We start from the raw sequence: 22,351 nt of genomic DNA, 5'->3' as shown, positions 1-22,351 counted from the left end.
AAGTCCTAAACACAGTTGAGATCACGCTGATGTGAATTCAGCCCCTGAGAGATCAGACAGGATATAAATAGCGAGGCGGCAGGTGTATTGGTCTACATGAGTTGGTTTGTGTGTGTGTGTGTGTGTGTATGTGGTTGCTTTTGCGTGTTTCTGGTGGGTGTGTACAAGAGTAAAGGATTTACCTTTGTGTGATCATGATGGAGACTGATCTAACCATGTCTGACAAGTTTCAGGTGAACACTAAAAGCTCATTCATGTGCACACCGGAAGAAATAAAAAAACAAAAAAAACTCTCATTCAGATCAATACATGCATCTAGGGAGGGGTGGGGTTTTTTTCTCCTCCAGCTTAGAAAAGTAGGGGAGGATCTGTGTGTATACAGCGTTTTTTTTCTGGAGACCAGATGACGGATGTCCGTACGATTGAAAACAGAAGTTACTGTACCAACTTAAGCGGTTTGAGCTCAAACTCTGATACAGAGTTTGTCATCCTAGTCCACCAACCACTTTTCTGGCATCTTACAGAAATATATGGGCAATAATACATGTTAGACACATGTTAGGTACATATAGTCTTACTATATATATATATATATATATATATATATATATATATATATATATATATATATATAAAAATGTAAAAATGTAAGCAAAAACTTGAAGAACATTAAAAACTAAGAAAATGTAGATGATTGTTTTCCTCTTTATAAATCAATCTTAATGCACTTTAAATCATTCCTGGGTATATTTATAACCCTTAATGGACTTTAAATTATTCCTGGGTATATTTATGACCCTTTACGGACTGATGGGCAGCAGTAATTGATCGTCTAAGATCAGAGCTGATGTCCATCCTCCTCGGCAGTGTGTTAACGCACACTGGTGTGCTCCAGGTCAGCAAATTGCTAAAACGTCTGCTTTTACTGAGGTGGTCACGCTTGCTGATTATCAATTAATCAAGAGCTTTTAATTATCTCCGGCTGCGTTGCTGCTTCCAATGTTTTCCTGTAGAGACAGTAAAGGTGTGTTTAGTCTTTCAAACACGCTTTCTGTATCTAAAATATTTGTGTTCGTGCAATAAATAATATTTTCCTAATTGGAAGGAAACTGTTAATGAAAAGATTTTCATGTAATTAAAATCTTAGACAAAAAATAACTGAAATGAGCTGTGTTTTTATTCTGATACAATAACTGTATTGATCAATATCTTTCTGCAACTTTGATGTTGTGTCTGAATAAAAACATTATAGAATACGTGGCTAATGGCAAATAAAATCCCTCTGAATCATAGAAAAGGTGGATCATCATAGTGCCCTTCAGAGGTGTCAAGTAACGAAGTACAAATACTTTAGTTTACAAATTTTGGTTATCTATACTTCACTGGAGTAATTATTTTTCAGACGACTTTTTACTTTTACTCCTTATATTTTCACGCAATTATCTGTACTTTTTACTCCTTACATTTTAAAATGTTAAAAACAGCCTCGTTATTCATAAACCTCCATATTTCATTTCGGCCTTTAATAAAAACTATCCAGTTAAATTGCTCCATCTGGATACAGTGAATTTGGTTGTGGTTGTTTCAGATGTTCTTGTCCAGTTTTGTTCTTACATCCGTTCCCTCAGATTCCTGCAACTAAACTTGGATGTACATTCCAATAAAGGTTAGGATAAATGATAACATGCCTCTGAAGTTTGACTTTTTGCACCATTACAATACTTATAGGCAACTAGTCATCATATCTCCTGCTCTCTGAAACACGTTAATGCTCAATAGTACACATATATGCTTCTTTAATATATTTACATTATACTAAGATACATTCATTTTCAATGGCTTTTGTCCTTAATGGCTTTTTTCCCCCTTACATTACTTTTACTTTTATACTTTAAGTAGTTTTGAAACCAGTACTTTTATACTTTTACTTTGAGTAAAAAACTTGAGTTGATACTTCAACTTCTTCAGGAGTATTTTTAAACTCTAGTATCTATACTTAATGAATGTGAATACTTTTGACACCTCTGGTGCCCTTGATTGACAGAATTTAATTATGTTCCTTTTCTTTGCCCCTGGTACCATGAAAAAGCTCCGGAGCTTTTCCAGAGCTTTGAAGGGTCCCACCCCGGCTACAGCTTCTGCGTGGACTGGTGGTCTCTGGGGATTACGGCCTACGAACTGCTAAGAGGACAGGTGACTGAAACACTCTCACTGTACCGTCAGATAGTCCTCATCATTTAACCTCAGAGTCGCCCGGGAACTGCAGTCAATAGTGCACATGAAACCCACCAGAAGGCTGAATAAGAAGTAGAGGAGTAAATCAGCACACACACACGCACGCACGCACGCACGCACGCACGCACGCACGCACGCACGCACGCACGCACGCACACACGCACACACGCACACACACACACACACACACACACACACACACACACACACACACACACACACACACAAAACAAATATAGGTTAAACTGTTTAATAATTGTACCTATATGTTTAAAAAGAGATATGTTTAAAAGTTGAATCAATGGGTTGAGACTAATTGCTGTGGAAAAATGAGGAAATTGAACTCAAGAGCCATATAATTTAATCTTTTGAGATGATTTTTTTCACGGCAATCCCATCTGCCGGGGTTTAATTATGATGTCATGGTAATAAAGATCATCATCAAGTCTTCCTGCTGTGTCACCCTGCATTCACACTGAAAGCGTCACGGTTTTTTGGCCGGCTGCCATTCATTTTCTATGAAAAACGCGCGTCGAGAGGCATCGGGAGCAGCGGGAGCAGCCCGTCAATTTGAAGTTGAAAAATCTGAACTTTATGCAAATGAGCAGCGGCGTCCAATCACAGACTGGGATTCCCAAAGCGAGAAGCCTCAATTCACATTGTACTGTCATGTACACACAAACGTACACTCATTCACATGCGTACAGGAGCAGAGCTGTGCACTAACAAACTTATTTTATCAGGAATTAATATATTTCATCCAGCAAACTGACATTTTTGCTGATTTGACTGCCGTTTTTACCTGAACTGCTCATGTGAAACACGTATCTGATGGTTGAGGAGCTGTATGGTCCCAACGATTTTATTTGCCACATTGATCCAACGCAAAATAATTAAAAACCATGCTTTTTAATCACAAAACACAGTTTAAACATCATGAACAAATCCGCTGGGACCCGGTGTGTTAAGGCTGATTTATGGTTCCGCGTTACACCAACGCAGAGCCTACGCCGTAGGGTACGGGGCGGCCCCGCCCACTGCAGGCCCCGCCCACTGCAGGTGTCGACAGTGCATGTAGATTTCAGTGTGAACTCACCAAGCAGCGAGATGCAGCCGTCAGGAGATTTTTGACGCTTTCAGTGTGAATGCAGGGTTAGTCTTGTAGCAGGGCTAGTGCTACTGGGGTCGACCGTAAGGACAGATGACACAGGATTTTGTGCAGAAATATACTCAATCTTTATTTCCTCACCCAGACACACGTGCACCAGCACCTTCAGCAGAGACCCCTTGCTGCTGTGCAGCCACTCCTTATGAAAGCAGGCAGGGTGGAGAGGTTGATGGGGCCCACCTGTGCCCGATCACCTGAGTGGCTGCACCTCCACCCTGCCACAGTCTTGGGGGTGAACGTCAGTCAGACCTGCAGCTTCAGTATTCTCATATGTCAGCTGTCTCAACCTCAGCTTCCTCTTTCCTTCCACATACTCTGCTCTTTCTGAAGTTCTGCTAGCCTTTTACTACTCTCCACTTCTGCCAGACCATTCATTTTCATTTCATCCGCTCCTTTGTGGGGGTTTCCCCTCACCTTGTTCTCTGCCTGTCAGGTTTCAGTGCAGCCCATAAAGCAAAGGTCAGATCCAGGGTGTTAAAAACCGATCCGGTGGATGCACAGGAATATCTGGAAACTGAAATCCAGCTTACTATTATCCACCTCTAGCTATCTTCCAATCTCTTCTCAACTTCAGCTATTTCTTTTGAAGCGCTGGACACCTTTCACAGCTTTATTGCTTCTCTTTCATTTACACATTATACTCCCTTTTCTGACTGTAATTTCCTGCCCGGTCAGACCATTAACTGCAGCTATAGGAGGTGGACTCTCTCCAAACCTGCAAATGGGTCTTTGTCACTTGATTTCACCTCTTTCAGCCTCTGCCGTTTTTCCTCCATTAGAGTAAACCCTTGGGACTGCGGACGGACAAATAAACTGTATGGTGAATAAACAAGACAATGGCAATGCATTTAGGTACAATGAATATTTCATTGGTTATTTGAGCCTCTGCTGAATTGGAAAGTAAGTGCTGTCATGCATGGAATTAAAAAATAAAAAATAAATGGAAAATGACAACCTAAAATCTGAAACAAAGAAAAGTCCTGGTTTGCATCTCCACATTGAGATCGCCCCGTCTTATCCAAGGACAAGCAGAGAGACTGTATTTGAGAGTTTGGCGTTAACAGGACACCCCTTGTTGCTCGTGTTCTCCAACGTTTGTCCCCGTCAGCGAGTAAAATAGGTCTGAAGAAGGTTAGAACAAAGACAAAAGTGAGATCAAGAAAGAACGGAGGAGGACGAGTGTGGAGAAAACACACCGTGCCCTTTTCTGACACGATTTCTGAAGGTCCTAATAGAGATTCTCAGAGCATCTTACTGAATCGCATATTTTCAGGCTATTAGGGCCAATCCCAAAACACCCCCTACTTTCTACCACTAGCCCTAAAAATGAAGCCACAGCGGTAGGGCCCTTGTAATGTTCCCTATGGATTGGGACACCACTTATTACGTCACTGCGTGGTTTATGTTTGGGTACATAAGCGACTGCGTAGTTACGTTTGCACAAACGTCACACCATATCAGGAAGCTGAGAGATAAAAGCTGTTTTAATTTCCGCTGTAGCGCTGTTAATATGCCACTTTATTAAGTTTTAATATTTTTTCAGGCGTAAAAGTAACCGTTAAGATCCCCAACCTGGGCTCAGTTTATCCAAATAACGCCTGTTAAGAAATTTGCCCCAATGTTTTCGGGGGATGAGAAGAGCAGCCGGCTCGGGAGCTGAATTATGGTTCCTCGTTAAATCGACGCAGAGCCTACGGCGTAGGTTACGTGGCGATGCGCACCGTACAGCACGCATCGCCGCGTAACCTACGCCGTAGGCTCTGCGTTGGTGTAACGCGGAACCATAAATCAGCCTTTATTCTGGCGAGATCTGAAAAAACGTGAAAGCGAGTCTGTACATTCACTGAGTGAATATTATGAAAGTAAAATATATATTTCTCACTAGAAATGTAATCAAAACGCATTTTTATGCAGAAACTAACTCAAAATATTGATTTTATTCACTAAAAATTTGCCATGTTTTTTTGTTTGATTCAGTCGGCAAATGATGACGTAAAGCATTCTGGGAAATTTTTCTGCCCCTCGGCCGCAAAGTCAGCATCTGAAATCCCTCACCGTGAAGCCCTACATGCAAAGAGGAATTTGGACACCACTACCCTCACGGGAACGTGCAAAATTTAGGGGTAGAAAAGTAGGAGTAGGGGGGGATTGGGACTGACCCAAAGTCTGCCTAAACAAGGAGACAGCTTTATGTGTTCTGGTACATCATAGTACCTCCTAAATATACCTAAGCAATCTTTAGGAATGATTGGAAGTTGTCTGTAACATGGCGTCTCCGCCCTTCTCTTCTTCTCCCTTCATTTCAGAGACCATATGTGATGAGATCCAGTACACCGACTAATGAGATCCTTCAAACGTTCCACAAGGTCCATCCCACTTACCCGGTGGCCTGGTCTCTGGAAATGAAGTCTCTCCTCAGAAAGGTAAATGACCTCCACGTCTTGGGCAACACCGCACAGAGGTTTAAAGACTATGCGTTGATATTTTCTTTCCAATGTTATTCTAACCACAAATTAGATGTTCTCCACCCTTTGACATCTTTAGTTCCCGTGGGGAGGTAACTATACATACATTACAGCACTTTTTTTTCATTTGTAGCCACAGAACCTTAATTGGAGGTCACTTCATTATCCCAAGCTCTCTTCACATGCAGTGTGTCTTTGGAATTATAATCACGGAGCAGAAGTATTCAGTATTCAGGGTTGCTGGTGAGTCACAGCGTAACTTTAACAGAGAGAGACAAAGTCTGATTCACATGCTTTGAAACGCCTTTTCAAGATATGTGTTTCTTCAAACTGCTAAGCAAGTAAAACGCAACCTGATTTCCAAAATGCGCAAAGTTAAAAATGAAAACCTCTTGTAGAATGTGAGGCAGGGCTTTGTTTGCTCTCCCTCTCTCACTCTGTGTCAGTCTTAGACTAACAAAGGAAAAGGGTTGGGACACTCTGCAGTGTCGTGCTTAGTAACGGCTCCTTTTAGCTTGTTAATGTTTCAGTCAAGGCTTCTGATTTCAAGGATTTTTGATCATTCTTCTTGTTCTGAGAGACCTTTAATATCTTGCAGTTTGAACTATATTCGCTGATTTTTTTAACACATTTTAGCTTGAGGGTTTGCAAGAACCTTACAGCCTGTCCTAACTGCACGCGAGCGTCCGACTATCGCGTCGCACTGCGTGGCATTGGACGCTCTCTGTCCACACTGAACGTGTTATGGGCCCCCACGTTATTTTAATTGACAGCTGAAACTCGCTTTTTAAAAGGCTGATTTATGGTTCTGCATTACACCAACGCGTACCCGACGCCGTAGGCTACGCCGCCAATTTTACGCGGAACCATAAATCAGCCTTTATTCACCGCACTACCCGCCTGTGCGCTCCTGAAAGAAACTCCTAAAATAACTCCTAAAAGAGTAAAGAGACAAGTAAAAGATGGGTGATTACTTGTAATCTTCCTACGTTTGTAGTTTCTAAACAGAAAACAAGCTTGATATTGTGATATTTAAATGTTCTTCTATTCTCTTCCTGTCGCTCACATTGAAAGCCGGTTGAAAGCGCTGTAGGAAACAGTCATGATGAGGAACGGCTGATCCAGTTAGTTGAAATTAGAAGTTATCTCTGATTCCTCCTCATTTCACTACAAAAACCTCAATAAAGTGGCAGAAAGAAATATTATCCTATTATTATCTTATTATTATATATTATCTTATTATCTTATCAAAAACTTCCAGCTCCCTGGTGATCTCCCTCCAGCAGCTGCCACTTTATTGAGGTTCTTGTATTGAAATGACTGTTTCCTACAGCGCTTTCAACGCGAGCGACAGGAAGAAAATAGAACCAGGGCGTCCGACAAATGATCAGCTCAAAACGGCGCGCCGCATCGCGTCGCGCTGCGTCGCTCGCAGCCAGTTTGGACAGTCCAATAGAAAATTAAAGCTGCAAGCAGCGATGAACGGGCCCTCGCACTCACGGCCACCGCCCCCCATAAGCATATCAGAAACGAGACCACCCACGACTTCCTATGTCAAACCATTCAAAAGTTATAGCAGAAAAAAGGGACAACCAATCAGAAGAAGGGGCGGGGCTAATTAAGGCCAACGAAGCTTAAGGACTCATTACAGAGTCCCATGACACCACCCACGACTTCCTATGTCAAACCATTTAAAAGTTATAGCAGAAAAAGGGACAACCAATCAGAAGAAGGGGCGGGGCTAATTAAGGCCAATGAAGGTCAAGGACTCCATAAAGAATCTGATGACCCCACCCAGGACTCCCTATGTCAAACCATTCCAATGTTATAGCAGAAAATCGGGACAACCAATCAGAAGAAGGGGCGGGGCTAATTAAGGCCAACGAAGCTTAAGGACTCATTACAGAGTCCCATGACACCACCAACGACTTCCTATGTCAAACCATTCAAAAGTTATGGCAGATAAAAGTATTCTAGGGGGCGCTGTTGAGCCGTTAGGCCACGCCCATTAATACAAACCATGAAATATCAAATTTATCGCCAAGTCTGGCTTGCATGCAAAATTTGGTGACTTTTGGAGAACTATCAAATATGGACCAATCACATGAAGGGGGGACACGCCTTTTGGCGTCTAGCGTCGCCACGGTAACACTTTTGAAAGAGAAAAGTAATGCGTGGTGTCGCAGGATGTAGACGCACATTTTGATGTATAACACACTTGGGTGCACGTTACGGTTCGGGCTGAATTAACTGCCGAAGGAATGGCATAAATTTCGCCAAAATGACACAATTTATTCAAAATGGCCGACTTCCTGTTCGGTTTCGGCCATGGCGCCAAGAGACTTTTCTTTTAGTTGTGACATGATACAGGTGTGTAGCGATTTTCGTGCATGTACGTCAAACCGTATTGTGGGGCTTGAGGCACAAAGTTTTCTAGGGGGCGCTGTTGAGCCATTTTGCCACGCCCATTAATGTAAACCATGAAATATCAAATTTATCGCCATGCCTGGCTTGCATGCCAAATTTGGTGCCTTTTGGAGAACTATCAAATATGGACCAATCAGATGAAGGGGGGCACGCTTTTTGGCGTCTAGCGTCGCCACGGTAACACTTTTGAAAGAGAAAAGTAATAGGCGTAGTCGCAAGATGAAGACGCACATTTTGATGTATAACACACCTGGGTGCATGTTACGGTTCGGGCCGTATTAATTCTCGAAGGAATGGCTCATATTGCTCCAAAATTACGCAATTAATTCAGAATGTTCAAAATGGCCGACTTCCTGTTCGGTTTCGGCCATGGCGCCAAGAGACTTTTCTTTAAGTTGCGACATGATACAGGTGTGTACCGATTTTCGTTCATGTACGTCAAACCGTATTATGGGGCTTGAGGCGCAAAGTTTTTTCTGTCTGAACCAACCAGATGACGGGTGGGCGCGCCTTTTGGCATCTAGCGTCGCCACGGTAACACTTTTGAAAGAGAAAAGTAATGCGCATAGTCGCAGGATGGAGACGCACATTTTGATGTATAACACACTTGGGGACACGTTACGGTTCGGGCTGAATTAACTGCCGAAGGAATGGCATACATTTCGCCAAAATGACACAATTTATTCAAAATGGCCGACGTCCTGTTCGGTTTCGGCCATGGCTCCAAGAGACTTTTCTTTAAGTTGTGCCATGATACAGGTGTGTAGCGATTTTCGTGCATGTACGTCAAACCGTATTGTGGGGCTTGAGGCACAAAGTTTTCCGGGGGGCGCTGTTAAGCCATTTTGCCACGCCCATTAATGCAAACCATGAAATATCAAATGTATCGCCAGGCCTGGCTTGCATGCCAAATTTGGTGCCTTTTGGGGAACTATCAAATATGGACCAATCAGATGAAGGGGGGGTGCGCTTGTTGGCGTCTAGCGTCGCCACGGTAACACTTTTGAAAGAGAAAAGTAATGCGTGTAGTCGCAGGATGGAGACGCACATTTTGATGTATAACACATCTGGGTGCACGTTACGGTTCGGGCCGTATTAATTCTCGAAGGAATGGCTCATATTGCTCCAAAATTATGCGATTAATTCAGAATGTTCAAAATGGCCGACTTCCTGTTCGGTTTCGGCCATGGCGCCAAGAGACTTTTCTTTAAGTTGCGACATGATACAGGTGTGTACCGATTTTCGTTCATGTACGTCAAACCGTATTATGGGGCTTGAGGCGCAAAGTTTTTTCTGTCTGAACCAACCAGATGAAGGGTGGGCACGCTTTTTGGCGTCTAGCGTCGCCACGGTAACGCTTTTGAAAGAGAAAAGTAATGCGTGTTGTCGCAGGATGGAGACGCACGTTTTGATGTATAACACACTTGGGGGCACGTTACGGTTCGGGCCGTATTAACTGCCGAAGGAATGGCATAAATTGCGCCAAAGTGACACGATTAATTCAAAATGGCTGACTTCCTGTTCGGTTTCGGCCATGTCGCCAAGAGACTTTTCTTTAAGTTGTGTACTGATACAGGTGTGTAGCGATTTTCGTGCATGTACGTCAAACCGTATTGTGGGGCTTGAGGCACAAAGTTTTCCGGGGGGCGCTGTTGAGCCATTTTGCCACGCCCATTAATGTAAACCATTAAATATCAAATTTTTCGCCAGGCCTGACTTGCATGCAAAATTTGGTGACTTTTTGGGCACGTTTAGGGGGGCAAAAAGGCCCTCCTTTCGTCAGAAGAAAAAGAAAAAGAAAAAGAAAAAGAAAAAGAAAAAGAAAAAAAATTCCTACAGATACAATAGGGCCTTCGCACTGAAGGTGCTCAGGCCCTAATAAAGCAATGGAATTGTTTTTGACGCTGACGCTCGCTCGCGTCGCATGCAGTTAGGACACAGTGTTAGACCTTAGAAAAATGTTCAATCTGCTTCTATTGGCTTCTTCTTTTTTTTTTCTTCATATTTGCCTGTGAAACGTGCAGGTTATTCTTGTTGCTGCCAGTGACATCTCCCTTGTGCCACTGGCTCCGCATCAGCAGCCTGAAGGCTACTCTAACATAAAATTATGGGTCTTTTATTTCTACAACAACCCCGTCATATTAAAAAAAATGCACAAGTGTTGTTTAAATGCTTTAAAAACTTACAACGCTGAGGTTGGAGGTGAGGATACAGCAAAGTTGTGCCACTGATAACTCTTCTCTGGAGGTCACATTGGTCCAGGATTGGGTGCACAGTTTAGCAATGCAGCACCGCTCGCCCGCATCTGCTTAATATTCCCAAATATCCATTGCAGTGAAACATGGCCTTTGATATGACTTTCAAGAAATCCTATCAGCATGCTGACAGGTGTTCTTGGCCCTCCAGACCCCAACTTCACCACTTCTACGAGCTGGTATTTCTTGATTGGACGACAAGCTGCATAGATAGCTTCCTGCCAACAGACATTCTCCATCTTCCTAAGGTTTTATTGTTTTGTTGAAACAATTGGATTTTCAGTGTTGGACATTTTCCCGGAGGAGCTTTGACATTTGCATCACTGTGCCTTTTGCAACTAAGTGTGGAAAGCACAGTCTAAATGTGAGTTTAGGTCTAGTATGACACCTACGTATGAGTCATCGGAGACTTCATATTTGCATTGAGATGAACTTTTTTACACTGGAATTGTCAAACAAATAAATACACAAGGGTGTGAACTGCTGAGTATAATCTTTCATCTTTGACTTTGTACTTCATGGTGATTAGTTCATAAATTTGCCCTCTAAAACATGTCAAGTTGCAGAAAAAGGACACTATTGCAATGGATACATTTACGAATCACTATCAGTTTGGAAAATCTAAACTGGTGCGTTTACAGTCTCTTCTTAAATCTCAGCTGTCAGGAATCTATTGTGCCCATCACAGTGAAGCCAGTTAAAAAGTTAACGTGTACTGTAGTTGTAGCATTTATGTGTTTCTTTTTCTTCCCCCTTTTCTCGTTTTCCTGGCAACAATCCACTGCAGTCAAACTGTTGCATTGCTTCGTGCTCAGACTGTTCGCAGCTCATTGGCATTCCAGTGAACAGGAGAGTGTGTGTGTGTGTGTGTGTGTGTGTGTGTGTGTGTGTGTGTGTGTGTGTGTGTGTGTGTGTGTGTGTGTGTGTGTGTGTGTGTGTGAAAAGGAAAGATGAAAAGAAAGTGAGAATGAAAGGGAGAACTCCATGCCCAATATATTTGTCCTTCATCTTTCATGCCTCACAACCTCCTGAATTCACCTCATCACCACTGTGTGCTTTCCATATGCATTTCAATTTCCCTCCCTCCCCCGTCTCCTCCCTGTTAAACTTTTATATCTCTACTCCCTCCAGTCTCTTGTGTCCTTTCCCCTGCATCGTGCACCCCGGCTCCTAACATCCTCATTCCCAGACCCATCCTTAAAGGCTAACACATGTTGTGTTGGCCTCGGATGTTTTTAGCCTCGCCACCCCGTGGACGATCGTCTTCAGTCCAATCCTTTTTCTCTCCTTCAGTTGCTGTGCATAGATGTCCAGAAGCGCATTTCCTGTCTAGCCGAGCTACAGGATCTGGACTTCATGTCAGACGTCAACTGGGACGCTGTGCTTAGCAAGCAGCTTCCTCCAGGCTTTATTCCCAACGTGAGTATCAGAAATAAACTGGGCACTGCCTTTGTGCTATACAACAACATGTGCATAGAATTTAATGTTTCCTCTGTTCGATATCTTTTTATATTATTTCATTTCATTTTTATTTATTCCGATAATGGAAATATGCAAACAAAAAAAACAAACAAGTAAAATGACAACACAATCAAAAGCATATTCCATAACCAGAAAGGAGCAGGAAGAAGAAAATCTTATTCTAGCTGCCCCTCCTTCAAAACAAAATTGAACAATAATAACAGATGGTTTGCACAATTACTTAGTTAACATCACAAAGAAAGAAAAACCAAAAAAATCAAAGATAGATTGTCTGTCTCCATACGCATATATTATAAATATTATAACTATTTCATCCATGCATTGCTATTTTTTTCTCTTTAAATTTCTTTTTAAACTGAAATATGTTTATGCAGATTCATTATCTTTGATTTCCCTCCAAAAATGAGCAAAAACCCATAATATTTGGCTAGGCAATAAGTCATCCGTAGAGAAATTAATTAAAAAGCCTTGTACTGTTGGAGTTTGGACTTTTAAATCTAAGAGCAGAAAAAAAGGGACAGAATGCTTCAATTGTTCCCTCAAACTCACCTCTGTAACACTTTTAGCCTCAAGAGGACAAAGATGTGGACACAGAGAATTATAGCCACAAGTAGCCCGTCCTCATCCAATCGTTTCCGGTCATGGAGTAAACACCCCCCCCCCCCCTGCTGGGTTGAATCTTTGCACACCTACTGAGTGCAAAGATTCGAAGGAAAACCGCCGGCTGCGCCGGTCAATCCCCCTGATTTGGCTTAAGTGCAGCATGAATTATGCAGCAATGACAAAGGAGATAAATCTTCTTTATTCCAGAAACACCTAGACATCAAAATGGGCCTGTAATCTATGTGCAGACTACATTTGTTGGTTTTTTGCTGATTTACCACCTGTATGTACAGGACTGTCTCAGAAAATCTGAATATTGTGATAAAGTTCTTTATTTTCTGTAATGCAATTAAAAAAACTAAAATGTCATACATTCTGGATTCATTACAAATCAACTGAAATATTGCAAGCGTTTTATTATTTTAATATTGCTGATTATTGTTTACAGTTTAAGGTTAAGATTCCCAAAATATTTACATTTTTTGAGAGATTTTTGAGATTTTGAGATTTGAGTTTTCTTAAGCTGTAAACCATGATCAGCAATATTAAAAAAATAAAAAGGCTTGCAATATTTCAGTTGATTTGTAATGAATCCAGAATGTATGACATTTTTGCATTACAGAAAATAAAGGACTTTATCACAATATTCTAATTTTCTGAGACAGTCCTGTATATCGGTGTATGCCAAATGCAGAGAAAGCGAGCACGTGTCAATCAGCGGTTCTGCAGGCGGTCTCCCTGTCCTCCTGACAGGCTGAGTGGAGACAGCAGCTTTATGTAAGGATAACATGAGACAGGAAGTCAAGCTGCTTGGCTGGGAGCTGATGTGCATGTCCAGCTGTGACAGGCCCCTTACCTTGCATCTCTAATTCAGCAGCACTGGTACCTGGAACCTGTGATGACAGCCAGACGACAGCCATCAGTCCATCTCACTGTTTCATTACGCTTTCATCTTCGGAAAAAAGACTATAACCACACAACGCAACGCTCCAACAACTCAAAGCTCACCTGTATTGTTTTGGAAAATGCAATTTAACTAACGTTATTATTGTTTAGCGTTTGTGTACGTTTATGGAGAGCTGCGTTGGCACCGCGGAAGAGGACATGATGGAAACCTGAATAGTGTCTCAGTCTAATTAAAAGTCAATCTCCTGTTTTTAGATATAACTATAATCGTATTCATTTCCTTTTCTCGCCTTACGTCTTATAGAGATTTTCTACTGAGAAAAAAATTACTTTTCAGAGATCTTTCAATGCTGAATTACCATATTTTCCGCACTATAAGGCGCACCTAAAAGCCTTCAATTTTTTCAAAAGCTGGCCATGCGCCTTATATGTGGATCAATATTGAGCCGCAACAGGTCTCGCAACTACAGTAAGCAGCCGCCAGGCCCGGACTGGCCATAGGGAGAATCGGGAGTATTCTATACGTTTACTATACTATAGTAATAGTACTATACTATAGTATTCTACTATAGAAGTATTCTATACTACATGTATCATATGTTATGCATCCATTAGACTCTAATGGATGCATAACGTAACCCCAGCCTCTACTGTAGCGCCTTATAATGCGGTGCACCTTATATATGGAAAAAGTTTTAAAATACGTCATTCATTGAAGGTGCGCCTTATAATGCGGTGCGCCTTATAGTGCGGAAAATACAGTACATGTTACGCTTGCAACCGGCTTCTCTAGAGTAGCCATGACGATGAGATGGTTATTTACATGCAAGAGCAGCTGATGCAGTCAGACATGTTACATTATATCAGTGTAGAATCATTTAACTAAAAAGATACTGTGTAGTTTGAGCGGTTGTCCTCCCATTTTAACTTGTATGAAACAGCCTCCTCCCTTTTGCTGAGATGTGCATCTGTTCTGACTTCTGTAGAGGCGAAGGCTAAACTGTGATCCCACATTTGAGCTGGAGGAAATGATCCTGGAGTCCAAACCTCTCCACAAGAAGAAGAAACGGCTCGCTAGAAAGACCCGAGATCAGGGATCCGACGGGTCTCCCCAGGTGAGCATCTCAGTCAGACGTCTTAACTGCTTCAAAGTGACGCACTGAAACTACTACATTAACTACTGAAAATCTGCAGGAAAAAAGCATTTGAAAGGGTCAATGACTCATAGTTTTTGAATGCATTTTAGAAAATGCTCATCTAAACATAATTTTGCCCAATTTTCGGAGCATGTTTATTCCCTGAAGACTGACTGGAGGAGATCTTTTAAGCCTTGTGCTGTGTTCGGGTCAAGGAAGGACGAAGGGAAGAAGGGAGGAAAGAAGGAAGGAAGAAAAGAAGGAAGGAAGGGAGGAAAGAAGGACGGAAGGGAAAAAAGAAGGAAGGAAAGAAGGAAGGGAGGAAAGAAGGAAGGAAGGGAAAAAATAAGGGAAAAAAGAAGGAAGGAAAGAAGGGAAAAAGAAGGAAGGAAGGGAGGAAATAAGGGAAAAATGAAGGAACGGGGGAAGGAAGGAAGGAAGAAAAGAAGGGAGGAAAGAAGGAAGGGAGGAAAGAAGGAAGGAAGAAAAGAAGGAAGGAAGGAAGGAAGAAAGAAGGGAAGGAAGGAAAGAAGGGAGGAAAGAAGGAAGGAAAGAAGGAAGAAAGAAAGGAAGGAAGGAAAAAGGGGAAAAGAAGGAAGGAAGGGAAGAAATAAGGGAAAAATGAAGGAAGGGGGGAAGGAAGGAAGGAAGAAAAGAAGGAAGGAAGGAAGGAAGAAAGAAAGGAAGGAAGGAAAGAAGGGAGGAAAGAAGAAAGGAAGGGAGAAAAGAAGGAAGGGAGGAAAGAAGGAAGGAAGGAAGGAAGAAAGAAAAGAAGGAAGGAAGGAAAGAAGGGAGGAAAGAAGGAAGGAAGGGAGAAAAGAAGGAAGGGAGGAAAGAAGGAAGGAAGAAAAGAAGGAAGAAAGAAAATAAGGAAGGAAGGAAAGAAGGAGGGGAGGAAAGAAGGAAGGAAGGAAGGAAGGAAGGAAGGAAGGAAAGAAGGAGGGGAGGAAAGAAGGAAGGAAGGAAGGAAGGAAGGAAGGAAGGAAGGAAGGAAGGAAGGAAGGAAGGAAGGAAGGAAGGAAGGAAGGAAGGAAGGAAGGAAGGAAGGAAGGAAGGAAGGAAGGAGGGGAGGAAAGAAGGAAGGGAGAAGGAAGGAGAGAGCAGGAGGAAAGAAGGACAGTAGAATGAGGTCATTCTGACCCAAACACAGTACCAGGGTTAAGTCTCTTCCCCCCACAGTGTTCATTATTTATTAACAATTGAAGCTCCAGCCTATTTTAAAGGCCCGTCTGCTTCTCTGCTGTAGGTTCCCCATCTGGGGGAGCCTGGAGTTGCAGGCAGAGCTGTCTGCTGGCTCCATTTAACCACGTTACATGTGATAAGTTGATCTTAATTGTGTTGTGTCTGGAGTCACCAAGACTAGGACATATTGTACGGCTGTATTGTTCCTCACCTTTATCAAATTATGTAGCAGCAGCAATATCCCTGAGTGCTGTATGTACAGGACAGAGAAATAATGCAATCTGCCCACTGTTTTATTTAATCCAACCTTCGTACATGAATTAGCTGCTGTCTTCTGGACATTTACAAAAAAACAAACAAACACTTAAGCATTGAAAGGTTAATTTGATCCCCTCGGTGACAGGAGAGATATGAGGAAAATCCACATCGCAAACTCATAAAGGTAGGCAAGGCAATTGTTTTGTTTGTGCTTTTGTACAGCAAAGCTATTTTATTTTGAAAGCTAAATGTTACTTCAGATACGTTTCATTGTGTGTTTACTGGCATCATAGAGGATCTGCATAATGGAAATCAAGAAAAATCACTGAAAACGTGCCTGTGAGGACAAAAAATGGTAATTTAATATGGTTTTATGGGATTCTTTTAAGAGTTACACAGAACATCTAGTATCCTAGTAGTCTTTTCTGTCAGGGGTAAATTGTATTTACAGAGCAAGAGCTGAATGAATTGTACGGGGAGCTGCCACAATAACTTCTCGGCTCGTGTCCAGAAATGACTTGTCTAATCTTTCCAATGAGAGTGCAAAATCTCAGAGAAATCAGATAGTGAGATCCAGAACTACAATCGAATACACACTGATGTACACCATGATTATACGATGTCAGTCAATTTTATCCACTCTCTGTAATTTGGCACGATGAAACACTGGAAGCCCTTTTTGGTAGAAATGGAGCCGTTTGGCGGTCTGGACGCGAGAGCGTACGCCCTCCCAGTTACAGCGAGGAGTCAGAGCTGGCCTGAAGTGCGCCATGTTTTATGAAAGCCGACAGCTGCACGAGGAGACATATCAGAGTGCATTTAGACAACATTTGTCATCCTTTTTTTCCTCCATTCAGGCAGAGAGAGACCTGCTACTCTAATGAAATAATGATAGCTGCCTTTTTCCGGAGAATGTTTTTATGTTAATTGCGCCAGATGAAGCGACAGCACACAGACACAGACCACCAGAAACCAATAAAGAGTCCTTTTTAGCCTTGTTTTAGACTAGTATATAACATTTCACCAGGGCCGCCGCAAGGGGTGTGCGAACCGTGCGACCGCACAGGGCCTCGCGCCCCAAGGGGCCTCGCGCTATGGGCCGTTTTTGAAAAAAAAAATTAAAAAAATTAAATTTTTTATTTTTTTTTATTTTTATTTTTTTTTTCGTTTTTTCCCTTTATAAATATCAACAGTCATGTTCCATTACAGACCTAAATGTGTACTAGTCTGTGCATATCAATAAATATATGTGAAATGATGCGCGTGTCTGTTGTTCAATACAACTGATCAGACCAAGCGCAGACACAAGCTGCTCTGATCCAGACGGGTGGAGTTGGAACAAACTGTCACACAATGTCAAGAGAACGAGACAGAATCAGGAAATTTCCATCAGGGGATGAAAAAAGAAAAAAAACTATAGAAAATGGAAGAGTTTAATGCCTCTCTGAAAGGCTCGTTTGATACATTTGTTACAAAAATCACAGATCCGACCGGGTCTTAAGCAGCCGTGGGGCCCCGCGTCGAGGCAAGAAATGATGACGAGGCAGGGGAAGGTATCCAGTATTTTGCTAATTGGAGAGTTAAAATTGCGCATATAGACACCCGATCCGAAAAACCCCAAAAAATGTGCGCGCGTGAGCGTCGCATGCGCGTGAGGGCCCCCCCCGGCCATTTCGCACAGGGCCTCGCAAATCTCCCAGGCGGCTGTGCATTTCACCCTAAAATGGAACTCATATTTTCAGAGGTCACCAAACAGCATTGCCTGTCGTCGTATTTTGCAGCGTGTGCTGATCTTTGCTTCTGTCAGTCAGGGACAATACTGGCTTTACTGCCTATAAATATCGGTTTGTGTTTGTGCCAGACTTTAACATATCCACTTACCGAGGGCCTGTGGGGCCACTTGTGATGGACGCATTCAAAAGAAATAGAACGAGAGTGAGTGCTTGTGTGTGAGACGAATGAGAGGGATATGCGTATAGCATAGAAGATCAATATTAAATGAAGAAAGTCGCCCTCATGCCTGCCCCAGTCTGCTTTTTACTCATTACGCCGCCACTGCTCTGAATTCTTTCGGCACACTCCTCTTCTTCTCTTTTCATTTTCATCTTCTCCTCTCCAACCTTTGCTCTTCTACGTTTTCCTTCGACTCCCTTGACAGCGCTGCTGACATGTCAACCTCACTTTCCCCCATTACAGTAAATGTCCCTCTCCTCATCTACTTTTCCTAGCTGGTCTTTTATCTCCCTGCCTTTCCCTCCCTTCTGCTACAACACTCATAAAGAAGCACCAAATTAGCTCAGTCAAATAACAGCAGAAAATTGGACTTGGACTGCCAGAACAAAGTTAATTGGTCTTCTTCTTTCACAAGTGCAAAATACACAGAAATACAAGTTTTTCCAATCTAAAGTTTTATTCTATATTATTTTCTGTATGTAAGGGGTATTCAGCAAATATTACTTTTGAAATAGTGTTGTTTGTAGAACTATATCAGTGGAAAAGGAGGAACAAAGTGAATATGGGTTTAAGTGCATAACTTTGTGTCTGTGTATTTCAGTACAGTCATGAAACTACTTTGATATGATGTTTTTTTTTTGTTATTGGACCTCAACAGTCTATATATCTTTTCATATATATCTTGATCTATTATGGACAACATGGATTTTATGAGCGTCTGGCAGGGGGGCTTGCTGAAGCTGAATGTGTGAAATAATGTGCAATCCAAAGATGTTGCACATCTGACTAAACTTTGCTTGTCTGTGATGCCCCCCCATCGCCTAGGCAACGGGGTATCAGGTGACCCCACCGTTCTTTTGTCTTGAACTTAGACATCTTTTTACAAGGACACTACATGGCTTTTCTTTTGTTCATTACATTAGCTTCTCCATAGAGCTGCAAAACATCTGGAAAGTGTATCGTCGTTAAAACATCAGCATCCGTAATATCAAAATTGCGATAACAAAAAATATCACGATAAATGGTAGATTATTAGGTAACCCTTTCTTTTACAGTACAGTAATAACCAGGTAATACAATGGTAATAACACTGTAATTACCTAGTAGTACCTTGTATTTACAAGGTAATTACATGGTAAATACCGGGTAATTTACCAAGTAAGTACTAGGTAATTATTACCTATTTTCTTGTACCATGTAATTATGTGTATTTACCATGTAATTACATGGTAAATACCTGGTTGTTTAAACTAAACATTACTAGGTAATTACAAAGACATTAGATGGAACTATGAGGGAAATTACAGGTATTTACTAGGTTAATATTGGTAACTACCAGTCAATTTACCATGTAATTACTCTGAAATTATATGAATTATTCCAAGCGGTTGAAAGACTAATAATTTACAGTAGATAAAAAGTGACAGTTCTCTTTTGATATCTTGCTATTGCAACCTTTGGTGTATTAGTAGCAACATTTACATTATCCAGGTTTTAAGGGATATCAGCTGGTTACAGTAAACCCACATGAATATCCAATGTTTTAATGCATTTGCTTGGGTGTTTAGGTCAACCTCTCTGATGATAAAAAGTTGTAGTTAGGTCATTTCACTTGACCATAATGCAGTCAGATATCAGAGTCAAGATACCAATGAAACATGAGGTTAAAGCTAATTAAGCTCATTGCTTTTTCAGCGGAGGTGGTATCAATTATCCACATATGATAAATTAAAAAGCAAAACATTTTCCTTTATTTGAACCTAAATGAAGCCATAATGCACAAAGTGAAGTAAAACATCAAAATTCTAATTAGGTGTACGGCAAAGTTGTAAACCTTTTATATTATATTTTTAGCCGTCTCGCAGGTCCTATTCTAGTATTGTCCTCTAACGCAAGATATTGATCTTCTGATAATGAATGTGAGGTTAGTGCAAAGTAAACAAAAGCTGGAGAGACGTAACTGAACGGCTTAATTAGCATTAGAGTCAGGTAAAGTGATGAGCCGCTGCAAACGGGGCAGGGCTGCACGTGTGCAGCGTCTGGGTATCGAGCTCCATTTGAGCCACAGCTTAAAGATTACAGAGTCAGAGATTCTTCCTGATGCAGGAACATCATCAGAATATCACTTGAAACAGCTGAAGAGGTGGCAGCTTGGGTCCTCTGCAATTTTTCTCTGCACTGATTGCAATTTGCCTTGCTATTTCTAAATGTTTTTAAAGGTCAGACCTGCCAACAACCAATGTTAGCTGTTTACAATTTTCTTTCTTGGAACTACAACCACCTGCATGAAATAGCTTAATCACACTACAAAAAACTCAAAATCTTAACAAGAATATTTGTCTTATTTCTAGTTAAAATGTCTCATTTTTAGTCAAAAAAATCTCATTACACTTAAAACAAGATTCATCACTGGAAAAAACAACAATTTTCACCCTGTTTCAAGTAGATTTTCACTTAAAATAAGTAGAAAAAATCTGCCAGTGGAACAAGATTATTTTGTTTGTAATGAGAAGATAAATCTTTTCTACTTATTTCAAGTAAAAATGTACTCGAAACAGGTGAAAATTGTCAAATAACAAGTTATTTTTCTGTTAATGACTCTTGTTTTTTTAAGTGTAATGAGATTGTTTGACTAAAAATGAGACATTTTAACTAGAAATAAGACAAATATTCCTGGTAAGATTTTGAGTTTTTGCAGTGCAGCTATGAAACATAGCAGAAGCTGCAGGCTGTGTGCTTTACTGGCCCCACAGCCCTGCAGGCTCAGCTTCAGCAGGATGGGACTCCTTTCATTGGTTTACCAAATTTGTTGTCCCAAACATTTTGGTTGTTGTTCCTTCTCGAGGTATTCTCATCATACAAGTTTCACAATTTGCGTCCTTTGCTGTTCTGTAGTCCGTGAAAAAATCTACAAATCATCATCATCATCATCATGTGCTTAGTGACGGGGTAAAAACATGAAGATTTTTCACTATCTAGGATTCTAACCTGACGTGTTCACTACCAGATGTGATATGTATTCCTGTTGAGTTTGCGGCCAGCAGATCAGCCCTTTTTGGTTTGTCTCTTTAAATGCAAAGTTTACAGTAATCCAGCATTCAGAGCAATTAGCCTCTGAACAGTCTTTTTAAAACACATCCAATAATGACAAAAAAGAGAGAACAGAGAGTGAAAACAAACAGAGAATTGCCAGGATTTAAAGCAGGTTTGCTGCTGAAAATGAGGATATTGGTAAGTATTTGCCCCGTGCACCAAAAAAAAAAGTCCAACTCAATCTAAATTCTTCTTTGTTGTTCTAAAAGCTAGCATAGGAAGTTATGTAATACTGCCTTACAACTTCCTGTTTTAAGACACCAGGTGGAGGAGCAGTGGGACACCAGTTGTTGGACTAAGCTATTCCAACATTAGTATTATGTTGGCAATATGGCATTATTGTAGGTTGGAACCCACCAGGGGAAACTATCATGCTCCTTGTCCAAGGCTTCGGTTTGCAGAGATGGAACGAGTGTTGTAAAAATAACATCAGCAACCTTATTAAGGAGCCATCAGGAGCCGTCAAGTCAGAGGAAAAGATGGATGAACCAGATCGGCAAACTAGATTTTCAAAAATGGGAGACATTCCTCAAAAAAATCCAGAAATCAGAGCAATGATGGACAAAACTTTGGAATTACTTATTCCGGACAACCAGCTAGGTCTGGATTACTGCCTACATGAACATCTGGAGCTTAGGAACAGTTTTCAAGGTCAGAAATGCCTTTCTGCAACTGTTCTTTCCAAACTCTACTGGTAATAAACTGATCATAACTCATGTCATCTAAAAGAAGTGCAAACAGTCAACTTCACCATGAACATTTATTCAAATGTCAAAGTATGAATTACCTTTTTGTTTTATGTATTTGTAGCTGAACAATAAGTTTAATTCACAGTTTTCTTCATTTAATAGGCTTTCTTTATTCAATGTGAAAAGAAAAGTTTAATTTTCAATTGAAAAATGATTATATTAATTAAAAGTTAATTCGGTATCAGACCAGTACTCGGTATCGGCTGATACCCAAAGCCTAGGTCTTAAAATAGATATTGGAAAGTTTTTTTCTGCAGCACATTTAAATAACTTCAGTTAACAAAAGTGCTGTTAAGTCATTCATCATTCATCAATCAGCAATAAATATAATTACTGTAAGAAATAGAACATTAACAGATTCAATTCATATATATATATATATATATATATATATATATATATATATATATATATATATATATATATATATATATATATA

General features: G+C 41.0%; 1 protein-coding gene across 2 annotated transcripts in view; it reads left to right on the top strand.

Annotated features, from left to right (window-relative positions):
- The window catches only part of stk32a (serine/threonine kinase 32A), a 113,091-nt gene that overhangs the window by 80,990 nt on the left and 9,750 nt on the right, over positions 1 to 22,351 (top strand). For both annotated transcript variants that reach the window (XM_061739422.1, XM_061739420.1), the window contains 4 exons: positions 2,090 to 2,193; positions 5,710 to 5,826; positions 11,844 to 11,969; positions 14,528 to 14,656. In XM_061739422.1, the coding sequence (XP_061595406.1) occupies positions 2,090 to 2,193; positions 5,710 to 5,826; positions 11,844 to 11,969; positions 14,528 to 14,656 (476 nt within the window). The remainder of the gene's footprint in view (positions 1 to 2,089; positions 2,194 to 5,709; positions 5,827 to 11,843; positions 11,970 to 14,527; positions 14,657 to 22,351) is intronic.

The sequence above is a fragment of the Cololabis saira genome, chromosome 14 (genome assembly GCF_033807715.1).
Source record: "Cololabis saira isolate AMF1-May2022 chromosome 14, fColSai1.1, whole genome shotgun sequence".
Lineage (NCBI taxonomy): Eukaryota > Metazoa > Chordata > Actinopteri > Beloniformes > Belonidae > Cololabis > Cololabis saira.
Note: the sequence above shows the minus strand (reverse complement) of the source record. Positions and strands in the feature narration are given on the sequence as shown.